General features: G+C 39.9%; 1 protein-coding gene across 2 annotated transcripts in view; it reads left to right on the top strand.

Annotated features, from left to right (window-relative positions):
• The first annotated feature begins 6,803 nt into the window (after nt 1-6,803).
• Nucleotides 6,804-17,728, top strand: part of 7B2 (Secretogranin_V domain-containing protein 7B2) — a 31,062-nt gene continuing 20,137 nt past the window's right edge. For both annotated transcript variants that reach the window (XM_083125839.1, XM_083125838.1), the window contains exons 1-2: nt 6,804-6,942; nt 13,843-13,942. In XM_083125839.1, coding sequence (XP_082981965.1) covers nt 13,859-13,942 — 84 coding nt within the window. In that variant the 5' untranslated portion in view covers nt 6,804-6,942; nt 13,843-13,858. The remainder of the gene's footprint in view (nt 6,943-13,842; nt 13,943-17,728) is intronic.

Below are 17,728 nucleotides of genomic sequence, written 5' to 3'. Positions count from 1 at the left end.
TTTCAGGGAATACATCTAATTACCAGTCACCCTGTATATTGCGCAATGCTGGTTCCACAGTCCACGTATTATAAGCTAAGGTTACTTTGTGCGGTTTCTTCGCTCTTATCGGTATCCGCTATCGCCTTCCTCGTTGTTCTCTCACTTCCCACAAATATCTCCCCACTCGTTGCACTATCTCACTTATGATTCCTCTTCTATCTTCTACCACATCCACTATTTCCCTCCCTGTTATGTTCTTAACCCACTTGTCTCGCAAATCACGCGTAGAGGGACAGGCAGATAGCAGATGCTCGTCCGTCTCTCCCTCCCCGCGAAAAGAGCATATCGTTTCCTCTGCTTCATTCTTCATTTTTACCTGTTTCCAATCCCCCAGTCTGAACCATGCTAACTCCCCCTTTCTTTTTTGCCTCCTAAATGTATGTATCTTGCTTTGCCCCATTCCCTTGATTTCAGTTGGTTCCTTAGTGAAGCCTTCGTCTGGCAGTCGGCTAGTATTTCTTTTCTGTCTATGTCCAGCAGTCTCTCTCTGATTTGGTTTTCTACTGATGTATCTACCCTACCTCCCGTTTCCCCACACCCACCCCATCCCAATAGAGTACAACATGTTTTTATATCCCTCGCCCAGTTCCGTTTATTTTCTTCTCTTACTTGCATTATCAGACAATGACCCTTCAGTGTCTTGTTACCCTCCCTTGCCAGCTGAAGCCAATACTTTAAAGGTCTCATCCGAGCTTGTACTGTCTCTCTGTTTAGACCTAGTTCTTTAAGTACCCCACAATTGGCAGTGCTTCTACTTACACACATCACTTTATTATAGAATTCTGTTTGGATGCTTGTCACTATGCTCCCCCTCTAGCCCCCCACAATTCCACCCCATAGTTCATGGTTCCTGTTACTATTGACTTGTACAAACTCTAAATCACCGAGAACGGCATTTGAGGTACTTTACTTATGGTACGTATTACTTGGTCTATTGCGAGCTTTGCTTTGCTTTTTCTTGTCTGTATATGTTGCGTCCAGCTTCCAGTCGTAGAGAATGTTACTCCCAAGTATGTGAAACGCTTGACAGGTTCAATTACTTCCTCCTCTCCCCGTAATTCCATTTTTCTTTTTTGCTGAAAGTATACCCATTTTTGAAAGTCATGATTTTCGTTTCTTTTAATGTTAACTGTCATTTTGTATTTTTGGCACCCCTCGTATATGCTGTTTAGTCCCCTTTGTAGCCCCTCTATTGTCTCCGACATGATTACTATATCGTCCGCATACAAGAGTACAGGTATCTCTAGCTCCCCTATAGATGGGGTTGTACCCTGCTCCCTTGGTATTTCGTTCGCCACCCAATCTATAAAAAGATTGATTGATTGATTGAATTGGTGTTTTAAGTCCACTTTATGCACAGTAAGGCTAATTGGGACTGGAACTACAGTTTAAAGTGGGATCCGAACCATTTGTGCCTCCACCGGGTATCGAACCCGGGACCCCTTGATTACAAGGTGACGACTCTACCACTGCGCCATCGGGGAGGCCCCAATCTATAAAAAGAGAAAATAAAATTGGCGACAGGATACATCCTTGTTTTAACCCATTGCGGGAGGGTTGTAATGATGATACTCTGTGGCCATCGCATCTCACACAGAAAACATTTTCACCGGGACGAGATGGATTTTTGGCACCCCACCTACTTTCCACCCTGGTTCTCCAACTTTCCACCTTTCTCCAATAAAAAGAAACAACATGATTTTGCAATATATTTAGTATACGTACATGCAGCAATTACTTCTATAATCCAATTCTTCTAGCCACGCACCAGATGGAGGCACATAGTGGTTTCGATGCCACTTTAAACTATAGGCCCAGTCCCGATTAGCTTTTCTGTGCATGAAGCGGTCTTAAAAATTAACTCAAACAGACAAACAAACAAAGAAATAACCACGCTTATGTAATCAGAAATAAGGTTTGGATGCTAATGAAAGGACGACGTCCCAGTTTGGTATCTCCTCACCAGAGGGCGCCACCTCTGTCAGTCGGCCCTTAAATGTAAGAGGGAACAGGAAAGAAAAGGTTTACTCACCACTACCAAACCTGTGACCGATTGTGAGCATTAGGGAAAAAAGGAACCAGATTTATGTTTTCGGAAGGGCACTGAGAGGAGAGGGCGCACGGGATTTTGCCCGGTGGGCCAGTCTAGCGCTGGATACTACATTCATTCCTGAACATAAAACGCCCCAGACTCCAAGTTCTTAAGCACTCGTTTGTCTGTAATGACGTCATCAAAATGGCGGTCATGACGAAAATTCTAATCCTGAAATATGAAACTTCATTGCCGTTATTTATCATTTATGACATCTTATTTTCACATAATTTGCAGTTTATAACTATATTATGATAATAAGAAATTTTAAAAAACAACCTTATCTTATAATATTAGATGTGGTGGCCAATATGGCAGCGAAAAATCTAAAAATTACCCTTTCAACTATGTGATCACGTCTGGGATCAAATCCTATGTTTTAGAGATTCCAGAAGTCAACGGTGGCATCAAAATAGTGTCAGACTAAGCCCATCAATAATAATAGTTCAATTTTTGACAATTTGTAAATATACAGCGTGGTTCCAAAGTAAGATACCATAGGACAACTGCGTTATTAGTGCAGATGGAGAAGAATGGAGAGAGGGGAAAATTGTTGGAAATATGAGGTTTTATATATAATATGATTGAATTTTTAACGTAGCATGGCACCGTTCAGGCTGTACACTGGTACGAGCCTTAATGAGAACGGGAATTGCCTTGTTGCCACATACTTTTTCCGTAAAGGAGGCATTTACTTTATCCCAACTGAATACTAGGTAAATTGAGAATGATGGCTCATAATAAGAGGCAAAGTGAGGAAAGTCTGTGTTCAGACACACACACGCACACGACTACAAAACATGTAGTTGCAGCTAATGTTTTGTGAAATACAAGTTGTGCATTAGGGCATAATGATATGAACAACGGATAAAATTTCGAAACGAAAGAGGTCTTAACTTGTTTCCTTTCCATCGGGGTAGATCACCACAAAAATATGTTTACCGTCAGACAACATCTTCTGTTGGCTCAAACCGGAAATGCCAAAAATATTGACGATTTGGAAGGGTATTGGTTCACGCAGAGTAGGCCTTCGGCACCCTATGTTCGCCATATTGAGTAATTTGTGTGTCTCAATGAATAAGGAAAGACATCTGGTATAGTTGGTTGATTTGGTGTTTTAAGTCCACTTTGTGCACAGTAACGCTAATCGGGACTGGACCTACAGTTTAAAGTGCGATCCGAACCACTTTGTGCCTCCACCGGGTATCGAACCCGGGACTCCTCCCCTTGATTACAAGGCAACGACGCTACCACTGCGCCATCGGGGAGGCTGACATCTGGTATAGTTCGTCAAAAGAAACAAAGCAGCAGGGTCAAAACCTGCTGAAAAAAATATAAAAATATTATGTTTCGGTTGTTGCAGGATGCCTATCTTCCATCATCATGAAATGTGATTCTCCTCCAGACGCCTCTCGCGCACAGCCAAAGGACCAGTGGCACAGAGGGCGTCGATATCCATACCCACTCTTTAGTCCCATTTTGGCGATACTCTGGACAACTGGGGACCTTAACCTCTGGTGTTACAAACAACATTTCTGTACCTGCTTCGTCAAGAAGTTGAAGGGTACCACATCAAGTCGATGACTTGCACACCTGTTTGGTTATTGATAGGACTAAAGTTACTTTTGTGGAGTCACTTTTGTATTGTGGAATTTGGGCAGGTATCTGAAAATCATGACACAGAATACCAGATAGAATAGCCGATGTCCAGGTAGATCACATGATCACATAGCTGAAACGGTTATTTTTAGACTTTTCGCGGCCATATTGGGCGCCATATCTAATATTATGGGATAAAGGTGGTATTTTTAATTTCTTATTATCATACATAATACAGTTTGCAAGTGCATAGCTACTTCCTCGGTGGGCGGCATATACAATAAGATATTTCGAATATTAAAAACTTTCCACTCTTAACAATGGCAAAGAGTGTTATTTTAAGCTGAATTTGCACTTATCACTCTGGTTCTTTCCTATTTCTTCACTGATTTCATTTGAAAATGTTGATGTTCTCAATATTTCGGAGGGGGCTGTAGCCCCTTCAGCCCCACCTCTGCGTACGTCAGTGGATGAGAGGCCGACTGATAATATAATGTGACCACGATGGAAGGAATTACATAAAAATAACTGTTTTAATTTTATGATTTGAATAAATATAGCTACGGTAGGGTACAAGCTAAGATCTTAAAGTAATCCTTAAATTTTAATTTCTGGAAGTTATTATATAATAATATAATATATAATAATATAATATAATATATAATATATAATATTATATAATAATTATATAATATTATATAATATATATAATTTGTTTTTTACGTAATTTATGTACAATGCTATTCCATTTCTGTATTTTGGATACTTTAATTGGTTTTCTAAATCTGTTGGATAATAATGGTCACTATTGATGAAACGTTGGGTCTACCTATGACGTCACCGTCTAAGAAATATATAGGCTAAGATCGTAGCCGGCTACGGCTAAGATTCAGTGACGTCACCAGTTTCGTATGGGAACTGTCTTCAAGTGAGTTCCGCTTCCGTGGACATGGCTACTAAGATTCTCTCTCTTTCACTCACTCACTCGCTCGGACTCTCTCACTCACTCTCACTCTCTCTCTCTCTAGCCGTCTCGCTTTCACTCTGTCTCTCGCTCTCACTCTGTCTCTCGCTCTCACTCACTCTCTCTGTCTCTCTCTCGCTCTCACTCACTCTCTCTGTCTCTCTCTCGCTCTCACTCAATCTCTCTGTCTCTCTCTCAGTCTCTAACTCACTCTATCTGTCTCTCGCTCTCACTCACTCTATCTGTCTCTCGCTCTCACTCACTCACTCTCTCTGTCTCTCTCTCACTCACTCTCTAAGTCACTCTTTCTGTCTCTCGCTCTCACTCACTCACACTCTCTGTGTCTCTCGCTCTCACTCACTCTCTCTGTCTCTCTCACTCACTCTCTCTGTCTCTCTCACTCACTCTGTCTCTCTCACACTCACTCTCGTCTCTCTCAGTCACTCTGTCTCTCTCACACTCACTCTCGTCTCTCTCTCACTCACTCTGTCTCTCTCACACTCACTCTCGTCTCTCTCTCTCACTCTGTCTCTCTCACACTCTCTCTCACTCAATCTTTCTGTCTGTCTCTCTCACCCTCTCTCTCACTCTCTCTCTCTTTCTCACTCACTCACTCTCTCTCTCTCTCTTTCTCTCTCTCTCGCTCTCTCTCTCTCTTTCTCTCTCTCTCTCTCTCTCTCTCTCTCTCTCTCTCACACACACACACACACACACACATACATCCTCTCACTTTTCCACTCTTTCTCACTACTTCCTTCTTCAGTTTCTTCAACTGTTTCTTCCTCTTTCCCTTTCTTCGTTTTTCTTTTTCTCTATCTCTCTCTCCCATTCTTCTGTTTCTGCATCTGTTCCTTTTTCCTCCCTTTTGTTTCTCCACCTTCTCTCTCTCAACTTCCTGTATGTGCAATTAAAGAAAACTAAAAAAACGATCTTGCATGTAGGCTGTTTACTTAAAAAGAAAGCAGCGGCGGCGCCAGTATTAATCAGCGGCGCCAGTATTAATCAGCGGCGCCAGTATTAATCATCTAGGGGTGCTGAGGGGGTGCGGAATGGCATTTAAGGTGTGCGATGTTGAAATCAAAGAAAACACGCTTTAACCATTACATCAAAATACCAATCAACCTTTAGTAGGCTTCTATGAAAATATCAATGAAACTAAACACTGCTAGTGACGCTTCATTTATGCTTGCTTTCACAACAAGAACCACATGATTTGTAGTTTGAAACGAACAAAACTTGATTGAGTATTGTTTTAAGTTCATTTATATGCACAGATAGGCGAATTGGGACTGAACCTACAGTTTGAACTGGGATCCGAAGTGGGCCTCCACCACATTTCGAACCCGGGACAGCTTGATTACAAGGCGACGATAATAATGACTTCTGAGAGACAACAGCCGCTGAACATTACACAGACTGGCCCCCAAGTGCATTGAAGTAAACACGGCTTCTCTTTCAGATAAGGATCAATGGTTTGGCTATTGTATACAATGACAGGGGTCTCTCACTTCAATACAAAACCTTCTACGACTCTGGGGCTCACCTGGCCTCAAATCAATTGGTACCTGGGGGCAAGCCTGGGAGGTAAAGGCGGCCGGAGCGTGATGCTGATCACATCACCTCCAAAATGGCCGAGATCAAGAGTGTGGGGGGGGGCGAGATCGAGAGTGTGTGGGCCCTATCCCCACATCCCGTAAATGTGCATGGCACGGTGCTATATGCACGGGGAACTTTACCATCTACCTACGCTCACATGGTTTTAATAAGTCACAAAATAATATGCCAATGCAAGAGTTAATGTTTTTTTCGGGTAATAATATGTTTTGACAGGAGGGTGCTGAAGGGCTGCTGAAGAAAATTATGGAGTGCGCAAGCACCCCTTAGCACCCCCCTGGCGCCGACCCTGAAGGAAAGACACATGAAATACCATTGTTGAAAGTTGAAATACTCTTAGATTAAAAGTGCATGCTCTTAATATAGCGAACGACTTGTTTATGTTGCATGGATTGGTTCGATAACGCTGTATACACTAAAATTCCCCCAATGACGTCAAAGGATCAAAGTGTTTGCAAACTCTGCGTGCAGGTGGCAGCACACAAGCTTCAATACTAGGGCGCACACTTCATGGCCTGAATTTTCTCGATCAATAAGTCTGCAAACTGGTTAGAATCAGCTGTTCTCTACATATTCATTGATCTCCACCTGCGCCATATTGTTGCAAGCACAGGATCGTATTTCTCTTAAGGTAGGTTCAGATTCTCAAATACGGATATATTACATGATAGGCTATGAACGTAAGATATAGATAGTCAAGAAGTTTGAATGTTGGTGTCTAGGGGTTAGATACCAAGTTAAAAGTACGTAGTTAATGACAATTGATCTTGTGAAGCCGATGTCTTGCAAATACAGTGCCATTAAATTATTGTAAACTGGTTTGTGGATATTAAGGATTCAACTTCTTTTCTCAGTAGGTTAGGCTGGTTTTGTGTTCTTGGCCTATACAATGACGTGTGGGGGTCAACATTTCCCACTTCCCCTTTTAGCTGAGAATTCCTGAGAAAATGAATGTCAAATACAGGAAATGATGATAAAATATAGAGCTCGGTGCTAAAAACAATGTACATACTTCGCCCCCATATTTCGAAAAGTCCTGGTTACGACACTGCCTATATATTTAGAGTAGGTTAGGTTTGTTCACCTTACGATATTTCAGGGCTTGTTTTCCTTTACTTTCAGTGTGTAGAACATTTTCTTGAACATGAACATCTTCCAACAGCTGAAAGTTACGAGCGCGATAACTTTTCAGCAACAAGTTTATCCTAAATTGGTCTTGGGTTCGAATCCCAGCCTGGGCATGGTGTTCTTTGTGAGTGCCCTTTCATCAATTTCATCATATCCTTACTCATCCTCATCTTCGTGATTAGCCAAAAGTGGTAGAAATGCGAAGTAAAATAAACCAAATCAATCAATTCTCCTAAATTCATAGTTTTTATTTATCTGCAAATACCTAAATTACCTTCTCAAAATCTCAAAGGATCTAATTTGAATGTTACACTTTCCTCATTATCTCGTACAGCTCACGAAGTTATCCCAGCATATGGAAGACGAACCTCAAGACAATATTGATTATAATCAAGACTTCTTGTGCTTTTCCGATATCATGAGAATGCGCAAATGAAATATGACAAAGCAGCATCCTTTATTTTATCGTGTGAGCGTCCATAATATGTCCTATTAAGATAAAAGTAATGCTCAAAAATGCCATATGTTACAAATGTAAGTAATGGCTATTTTTCTTCATGTCTTTCCAAAGTATTTTTTTCCCAAGAAAAGTGCGTTTCATTTGTAAAATCCTGCCCTTGAAGAAATAACCTTGTTGTAATTCTAAACTCAGATCCCTGATCGTATTATTACGATTACGTCATTACTTCGGTAGTATCAGGCAGTAGCCAGGGGGAGAGCTCGGGGGGTTAAAGCCCCCTCCCCCGAAATCTGCAAATATCTAATGTAAATAATGTATTTGTATATGTAAATAGTAATTAATGTTACTTTATTAGCAGGACTAAACATCTTGTGTAATAAGTTTTAATATACTGAGAAATTCATCTTCAGGGTCTTATACCCCAACTATTTCGCGTTTAAATGGCGGCTACTGATAAAGGACGAGCCCCTCCCGAAATAAATTTCTGGCTACGGCATGGGTCGCATACATTTTAGTATGTAACTATACATTCTATACATGTTCAAATTAGGTGTGGATGAAATGGTACTGTAAAGAACAACACCCAATTAATTAATATTGATGTTACATGTAGAGTTCCGATCAAAAATGCATTGTGACTTCACAAAATGACAAGATATGATCTATACTGCAATCTTTCCCTTTTAAAAATAATTTACAAGCCAAAAGACAAAAATTAAAAATCTTCTTTTTGCGTAATTTTTATGTACCTTTTTTAGTCGCTGGGATGCAGATGAGTTACGATTAGATGAAATTCATGAATACCGTCTCATGAAGTAACACCCGGTTCTCCCTGATAGCGTCGTGGTAACGCTGTTGCTTTATAATCAAATGGTCCCGGGTTCGATTCCTAGTAGAGGCAAAGTGGTTCGGATTCCACTATAAAACTGTAGGTTAAGTCCCGATTAGCCTATCTTTGCACAAAGTGGACTTGAATCAAACTTTGACAAAGGAGCACAAACGACCATGCCTTTCGGGGGTGGGATCGTGGTCGCACAGGCTGCTCAAAAGTTAAATTCTAACATCCTTCATGTTGGTTACAACGCCATTTATGTTCTTGCCTGTTCTATAGTTGCTGACGTTCAACTAATATAACCATTAATCTCTAACTGAATGTTGTACAAGCATGGTAATTTTTCGCTTCGTTAACTTGTGTATCGTATCAATTGTTTTCTTTCAATAGTTTTTTTTTTAAATTACACTTCGTTTAAATTATTATCATTTAAAATTGAAGCAATTGAAAATTAAACACATAATTTAAATTGAATAGAGGTTCCAATATGGAGCAAACTTCATGATAATGAAGATCTCAATTCGTCCCTTATGGTCGATAATTCCGAAGCACTATATGTTCTAGTTTAAAGAAATCTTAAATTATCATTAATTTCAGTAAATGAACAAAAATGTGAGAATAATTATTTTTAAAACGTAATAAAATGATGACATGCTGTAGTAACAGATATTTCGTGATTTAAACACAAAGTACACCTTCTTTGAAGCATTCGGGAAAACAGATATAATAGAAATGTATACCGAACCATATGTTTATAAATTCTTCAGTTTGATCCATGTGGGCAGTTAAAACTGAGAGTTTGTCCACTTTGTGCACAGAAAGGCTAATCGGGACTTGACCCACAGTTAAAGTAGAATCCAAACCACCATGTGCTTCCACCGAGTATCGAACCAGGGACAACTTGATTACAAAGCGACAATCTTACCACTACATCATCTGGGAGGCTTAGTTAATACGGTACTTTGAAAATTAAAGTAAATTGATACTAGTACATTGCGCACCATGATTTGATTTTGATCTGATTTATTTGATTCTTGTAATTTAACGTCGCTTTTCTGACACTTTAAGCTAATCGGGATGATGAGGATGAGTATTGATTGATTCATTGATTCACTTGCTTTATTTTACTTCGCTTTTTGTGCCACTTTCTGCTAATTTGCGAAGATGAGGATGAGTGATGACACTATGAAATTGATGAAGGGGCACTCGTAAAGAACACCCATACCCAGGCAGAGATTCGAACCCAGGTACTCTGGCGTCGTAGTGCGCTGTGCTAACCACTCCGCCACAGAGGTTGTCATTACACACAATGAAGCAGCAGGGCGACTATATCATGTTACGGATGAAAATCTAATTGGAAGAGCTCTTCAAATATTTTTGCATTAGATAGCAACTTGCAGAGTATAGGTTAATCGCCCTTGCCTTGACCTTGCGGGGTGAGGGGGTTAAAGAATGACCTTCTGGAAAGGGACTCCAGCCCCCCGTAACGACTTGCATTCTTACAGGCTAACAAGGCTCCGAGCCCACAGCCAGCATAATTCTTTATGGATTTTATTCCCTGTTCATGAGTGATTGCCCTGTCATCTCATCTTTTTCATTTCTTTCTTTTTTGCAACATGATACACTGATTCTGAGTTACTTAATCTTTAATTTTGCGGGAGCTTTAATAGAATTTCCCGTCGCTTTGTACCGAAAGATTCTACTGGTTATTATAATCTTATTCCACTAATTAGTGTACGAATTCGAATTCTTATGCATATAGTATACTAGCTGTTTACCCGGCGTTGACCGGGTATTTAATTATCCCAAACTTGTATTAGACAGGAAAATGATGAATTCTAACTATAGTGTAAAATGTAACTAATTTTAAATGTGATCTTGAATGTCACCAATTAGCTTAGCGACTCCGAAAACTATGGATTCGACACTAATCTCCCTCTCACCCCCCATGCCGATAGGTGATGATGATGAACTTGGAGTTGAATGGCATTGGGAGCGACTCCGAAAACTATGGATTCCACACTAATATCAAGTTTGTTGCAATATTTAAATAAAAATAACTTTTCAAATGTTACTGAACACATTAGTATATTAACCAATTTCTACAGTCACTATAGTAACGAATAACAAACAAAATAACATCAACATTGAATAGAGTAACACAACAGAAGTTTTCTTCATTCTTTTCAGATTATGCACAAAACTAAATACCAAAATATAATTGCAATAAATGTCTTTGAATTAAAGAACTGTTGCAAAGTCATATCAGCTGAATGTTAGACAACCCGAGAAACACTATCGTTGTGCGGGATTGCATAGAGTCATGGATGTCTGTTTGTGCGGAATTTAATATCGGTCGTTTTCGATTATTTTTACATGTCACCCCTTCCCACTCCACCCCTAGGGGTCCCAGGGGTATCTAACCCCCCCCCCAAGTTATTCTTTCCAGATTGCAAGTGATACGTGTACCAAGTTTGGTTGAAGTTGTTCCAGGCGTTCGAGAGTTATGGCGGAACAAATATACATACACACCCACACACATACATCCATTTTTATATCTAGAAAGAAGATATCTGTGCCTGAATTAATTCTCATTTCAACGTATTTTCGTTTCTCACCTTGAGCATATCCACAACATGGAAGATGATAGAATGGAAAGAACGGAATAAAAAAAGTGTCATAAATGTCTTGAAACCTTACGACCAACACCTTCTCAAATACAACGCCTGCGGAAAGCAAGGTTATTAGAAGTATAGGTTGGGCCAATCCGTTGTTTACTCGTAATTACGAAACGACGGTAAGAGGTGAATTTATCCATGAAATGAATTCCAAATCTATGCGCTAGTGTTGCACTATGCAGATGGGAAACCATGCCAGAAACTGAACACACGAAATCGAGTACACAGATGAGCATTTCCACCCATTTACATTTCGTGGCTTCAGACAAATTGAAAATAAATATAGATAGGTACTTATTGTTATGCGGGACAGAATATTTTTGATCTGAACGGGAATTTTTTTTAAATCCCGACATTCGGGACGGGAAATATTCGCAATTTCTCGACTAGTCGGGAAATCTCAAATTCTCATTTTCACCTTAAGTGATTTTCTTTGCATTTCTGGAATGAAAACTAACAATTTCCGATAAGTTCCAGACACTTGCAATGTAGAAAACGTCAAGAATTAATACCGTTTTAAAATGACCATTCGGTATTTCCCGACTGCTCGGGATCCAGAAATTTAGGGAAGTCATTTGCGGAAGTCGTGATAGGGACGGAATTTTTCTTTCCTATCCCGTCCCGACTTTCCGAGATACCGCACACCACTTGTTATTATTATTTATTTTAGTTCAGCACAAGATACATCTTCCAAGTACGTTGAACATAATATATACGTTATATACGTTTTTCAAAAGGATTCTTCCGTCACCGAGCTTTGGATTCGTGTGGAAACGCTAACGTGAATCATGCTAATGCTAGAATCTGCAGTGCGCATTTCTGCCCAGAAGATTATGTACGTAATCTGAAAAGTCAACTTTTAGGTTTACATCGAAGAAAGATCCTTAAGCAAGATACCTTCGACTCCTTATTATGAGCAGGAATGTAGGGAGTATAATCCTGGTAAATACTTCGCCTACCATTTCTTTGCCATTGGTGTACAATTCTCTCTCGCTTTTTCCCTACATATTCACATAAAGCAATAAAAATACAAACTGCTAACTTTTCATTCCATTTTGGTTATTTATTAAACGGCACGTGTTTGTATTTATATTTGATAAATTTACTTTGCTCTTCCGGCCATTTAAGTCAATTGAGATTATGAAGAAGTGATAAAATAGATGAATGGCCAATCACAGTTCCCCTTACTTACAAGAGCGACCACAAGAAAAAGAACCTTCCTCCTCTTCCGTTCAACTCGGACTATAAGAGAGCATGCTCCACTCTCCCCCTCCCCTCCACACTGGAGTACGGTGCACAGGAGTCGCGAGTCTGCGCAGGTTTCTTTGCTTGTGGTTCCACTATAATAGTAATATAAAATTGTACACTCACCTCACTTAGTTCTCCGGCAGTTTGTTTCTTTATACATCATATTTAGAGAAGATACAATTCAATCTATAGTTGTGCGTTCACTGTATATAACACACCTTATTACTGACTTCTTTGACCCTGTACATCCAGGGTCAAGGAAAACAATGAAATGAGCATAATTTTCTCTTCGGTGAAGATGTTGTACCTAAAGCAAAAAAAAACTCAAATAATGAATTCGACAATGTAAATTGATGAGATTTAGTAAATCATTTGATTAAGTGAACTAATTCTGAGTGGACTAATCGCAAAGGACATAATCAACTCAGATCCTATTACTTCTTCATGGTATGTGACGTAAAGTTCCCGCCCAACAGTTTGACGGCGTTAGTGGTTATCGCATCTTCTTTTCCATAGCCTGTAGTACACATCCTCATCTAGACATTGTTCTTGTTCTGGTGTTTAATATCTGCATACTGCAACACTGTCGTTTTGTCATTTCACGTGACTTCACATTGAAGTGATGCATTCACTTGGCCGGTTACACGTCATCGCACGCAAAAACTTCAACCGTTACCATGGTTTTGGGCCAGGGCTGGCGGAAAGACTCTCTCTACTTGCAACGTCATCACTGGTAGGTCATGGATCACCACACGATATTAGCATCACAGTCCCAACTGTATGTGTTTACACTTTCTCAAGACATATTAGAAAAGCAAGCACGCAAATTATGTTAACTTTCAACCAATTTAATACATATTTTCGTTGCGACTGCATTACTGATATAGCATTGTGATTCAGGAAGTAGCACGGATGACGTCAGATTGAAACAAAGCGTCTCTGCGTAGGCCTTGTATATAAAAAGGTGCTGTCCTGTTGCTCAGTACCAGTCGACACTTTATGAAAGAACGCCAGCTAAACACAAGTTTGTAATACACTAGTGTTGACTCATGTACAGGAGTATCATACTGGCTTCATGATACTGATGGAAGTTAGAAAATGGTGACGTAAAATATTACATAAAGTACTATATTGGCTTTGTATGTTATATATGTATGTATATAGTGTTCTATATTTCTTTTGTAGGTCGTTTCTAAACAAAATGGCGGGTGGGATATTGGAGACGCTTTTTGCGTTGACTCTGATTGGTGGAGGGATGGCATATCGCTACAACAACGTCATGAAGGTACGTTAATTATAAATACTACCCTTAAAATATTTAGAACCTCTAACTTTTGTTCACCTCTAACATACGATTGCAAAGTTGCCAAGCATATTGAATTTTTGTTCAAGTTTGTAGCTTTTATGATGAAGGTTCTAGTTCAAGTTCATCTTATCCTGGAGGAACTAGCTCCAGTTCTAGTTCACTTCATTATTCTACGAGTTAGTTGCCAGTTGAAGTTCATCCTTTTCTAGAAAGGAGCTAGTTTAACATTGGATCATCCCTTGCTAGAAAGAACTGGATATTACAGTGTAAGTTAATATATTTCCAGAAGGGACTCTAAAATTCCAGTTTTAAGTTCTTCCTTTCCTACAAGAAACTAGTTCAATTCCACAGAATCCTTTAGTAGAAGAAATAAGTTTAAGCGTTTCTCAAGGAACCAGTTGCAGTTTAATTTATACGTTCCTAAAATAACCAGCTCAAATTTAAGTTCATCCCTTATTAGAAATAACTAATTCCTAGTTAAGACAATTCCCTCCTAGTAAAACTAAACTCCGTACCAGCTAACTGTAGATCAGGCGAACAAGTCTCTGAGCAAGTAGCGACGCAAGACGGCCCCACCAATGAACAGTGAGAGAAACGGAATTGTGTAATGGGCGACGGGAGTTACCCGATTTCCTCCTTCGCTATGCAGCGTTGCAAACTTTTGAAAAGGATAATATCGAACGTACATGGCAAATGGACCGTATTTTTTGTCTCCAGGTTCGTACGCTTTGTTTAAGAATTTCTTATGGAAATATTAGGGATAAAACCGCAAGAGCAAATTTTGACAAGCCGTGTATTTAGCGTACGGACTAAGGTCTGGACCGTACGTCCGTACATGTACGGTCAGGACCGTACGGTTGGCAACGCTGCGCTTTCATCACTCGATTTTCCTCCTCCTCCTCCTCTGCCGATATGCGCGGCCCTGCTCTACAGTTAGCTGGAACAGGGTATAATTCAAATTTAAGACAACCCCTTCCTAGAATGAACTAGTACCAGTTTAAGTTCACATCCCTTCAAGAAATATATCGTTACTGTTTAATTTCATCTCTTCCTGGATGGAACTAGTTCTACTTTCTTCAAGTTCACCCTTTTCTAGAAGGAACTAGATTGAGAAGTTCAGATTCCTTGTTACAGAGCTTTCAGACCGAACTAACAAGCTACAAGTGACAGGCGGACCCCCCCCCTTATTCACTGCGCGTGCGCAATCTACAGACCGAGGCGACACGATGCACGGTACTGACAAATCGGCCCAGTCCGAGCGACACCTACGGCTTGTCGTGCCACTTCAGTACAGAACGTTGCACTTATGTATTTCTGGTCGTTACAAGTAGAGGTGTGCGGAACAAAATTTTTTGGGTCGGGACGGGAAAAATTCCCAATTTTCCGGAAAATTTTCGGGACGGGAAATGTTCGAAATTTCCCAAAGCTCTGAAAATCTAGAATTCTACACGTCATTTTCAACTTAAGTGATTGTTTTTGCACTTCTTCATTAAAAACTAACAAGTTCCGATACGTTCCAGAAATTTACAATGCAGAAAACGTCGAGAATTAACGACTTTTTAAAATGACCATTCGGTATTTCCCGACTGCTCGGATCCCAAAAAGTCTGGAAATCATTTCCCGAAGTCGGGATCGGGACGGGAATTTTTTTCCCGATTCCGGTCGCCGACTTTTCGGGATCCCGCACACCCCTAGTTACAAGTGTCGCTTGTCGCTTGCAGGGCCGGCGCCAGGGGGGGGGGAAGGGATGCTTGCGCTCTCCTGAATTTTCTTCCGCACCCTTTTTCAAAACCTATTTTGAACCGAAAACACTAAACTTTACATGCCATATTAAGATTGAAACTATGTCGTCATATTGAGCATAGAATTTTGGGTATTGAAATGTGGCCGCTATCATTGCATGCAATAGGCAAGTCAATGATCCAAATCTGAAAGAGAAGCCGCATTTACTTTCCTGTACCGGGGCAGTCTCTAAGATGATCAGCGGCTATTATCTTCTTTCCATCAGCAATGTTGTTAAGAATTGTTTCTTCTTTTGTAATACACAATATACGTAGGTCATTGGCCTGCCTTGAACAATCTTCGTTCGTTTCAAATTACAAAATCTGCGGTTGTTGTGGTCAAAGCAACTCCTCAGTAGTCTTCAGTTTCATTGGTATATTTTCACACAAGCCTACTAAAAGTTGATTGGTATTTGATGTAATGCATGCATGGATGTTTCACGTTTCTTCATATTCAACATCGCGTCCCCTCAGCACCTGTAGATGAATAAATCTTGGGATCGCCGATGGTCGCCTCGGTCTGAAAGCTCTCTTAGAACTACTTCGGGTTCACATCCCTTCCTAGAGGGAACTACTGTCGCATTAAAAATTATAGATACTCGAGTTTGGACTCCAATTTAAAATTAACCAGTAGACCTACATAAAAACTAGTTACATCAAAATGTAGCTCATTAAATTCTGCGTAAATCTATGCTAACCAATTTTTTTTTTTCGAGTATCCCTTCTATTTTTGTCAATTCACATTGCGAAACCGATTTTATACAGGTTTTTATTCAGCGGAGTAAAGTTGAATGTGGAACGTGGCAACGCCGCACGTACTGACTTGCAGTGCCAGCTCGCAGTTTCCACGGTTCAATGGTCATTGCTGTGTGCGCTGTTGCCACACTCCAACTACATATTTACTCCATTAAATAAAAATCTGTACAGAAACCGGTTTGGCAATGTGAATTGACAATGATAATGGCTTTTAAAAACAGATGCAAAGAGCTTCAAAACAAGACAAACATTACGTAGAAATTTTCAGCGAAAAATGCATGCTCGACCAGGACTCGAACCCGGGTCTCTGACATGCCGTGCCATTGCTCTACCACTGAGCTACCGAGCCGGTCTGGCCTCGAGCCTGCATTTTCGCTGAAAATTTCTACTAGTAGGGGAGAAGGTCTAAATATGGGCGAAGGTTTAAATATGGGTTTTGGAGTTATCAGCGCTCCTGGGTGCTGCAGCCTGGCAAAGACTACTGAAACTGGTTATCTGTCAAGGACAAAGTTTGCGGCGCCAATTCGCAAGAGAAAGTGGTGGTTAGTTTCTGCCTTGGACGCTGTTATAGAATTGCGACCTCCGAAACCTTTTTGCACGTATGTTTTAACTCAGCGTTTTCTGAATTCTCATCTGCTTTGTATAGGTACATAAAACAAATGTAGGCTTTTATAATGCCGTGATTTGTTTGTGAAATATGTACCACAGGGAGCGAAAATAAATTGAAGAAGTAAAAGAGCGTGATTGTCTAAATATGGGCTATGACATGAGGTCTAATGTTGAGATCACATTTTCAACAAATATTTGAATGTTTTTCTTAATTTCGATTTTTCCCATTCGGCGTGATTTTCAAAACAACAGATTATTCCTAAATAGAGCCCGGAAGTTTGGCAAAATGCCTCTTTTTATCTACTGCATATATTGATAAAATTTTTCCGGATATACGTTTTTTATGTTGTTTCGAATGTTTTAGAAGCCTTTTCATTTTGCCTATTTTGCCTATTTAGGACCTCACTGCCTATTTTTAATTATAATACCTTTTTTTGCCTTTTTCAATGAAATTTGACATTTTTTTAAAAAAAATGTATATAAATTATTTTTCTCCCAAAAAACGTTGTTGGCATTTATTTTTCTTCCGTTTATTATGTGAATAATTTTCGCCTTATTTAAGTAATATTGAACTCACGCATTTTTCAACATTGCTGAAGGAGAAAAGTGTGAGAAAAAA

The sequence above is a fragment of the Lepisma saccharinum genome, chromosome 7 (genome assembly GCF_977018435.1).
Source record: "Lepisma saccharinum chromosome 7, izLepSacc3.1, whole genome shotgun sequence".
In the NCBI taxonomy this organism is placed as follows: Eukaryota; Metazoa; Arthropoda; class Insecta; order Zygentoma; family Lepismatidae; genus Lepisma; species Lepisma saccharinum.
This window is presented reverse-complemented; position numbering and strand designations above follow the sequence as displayed.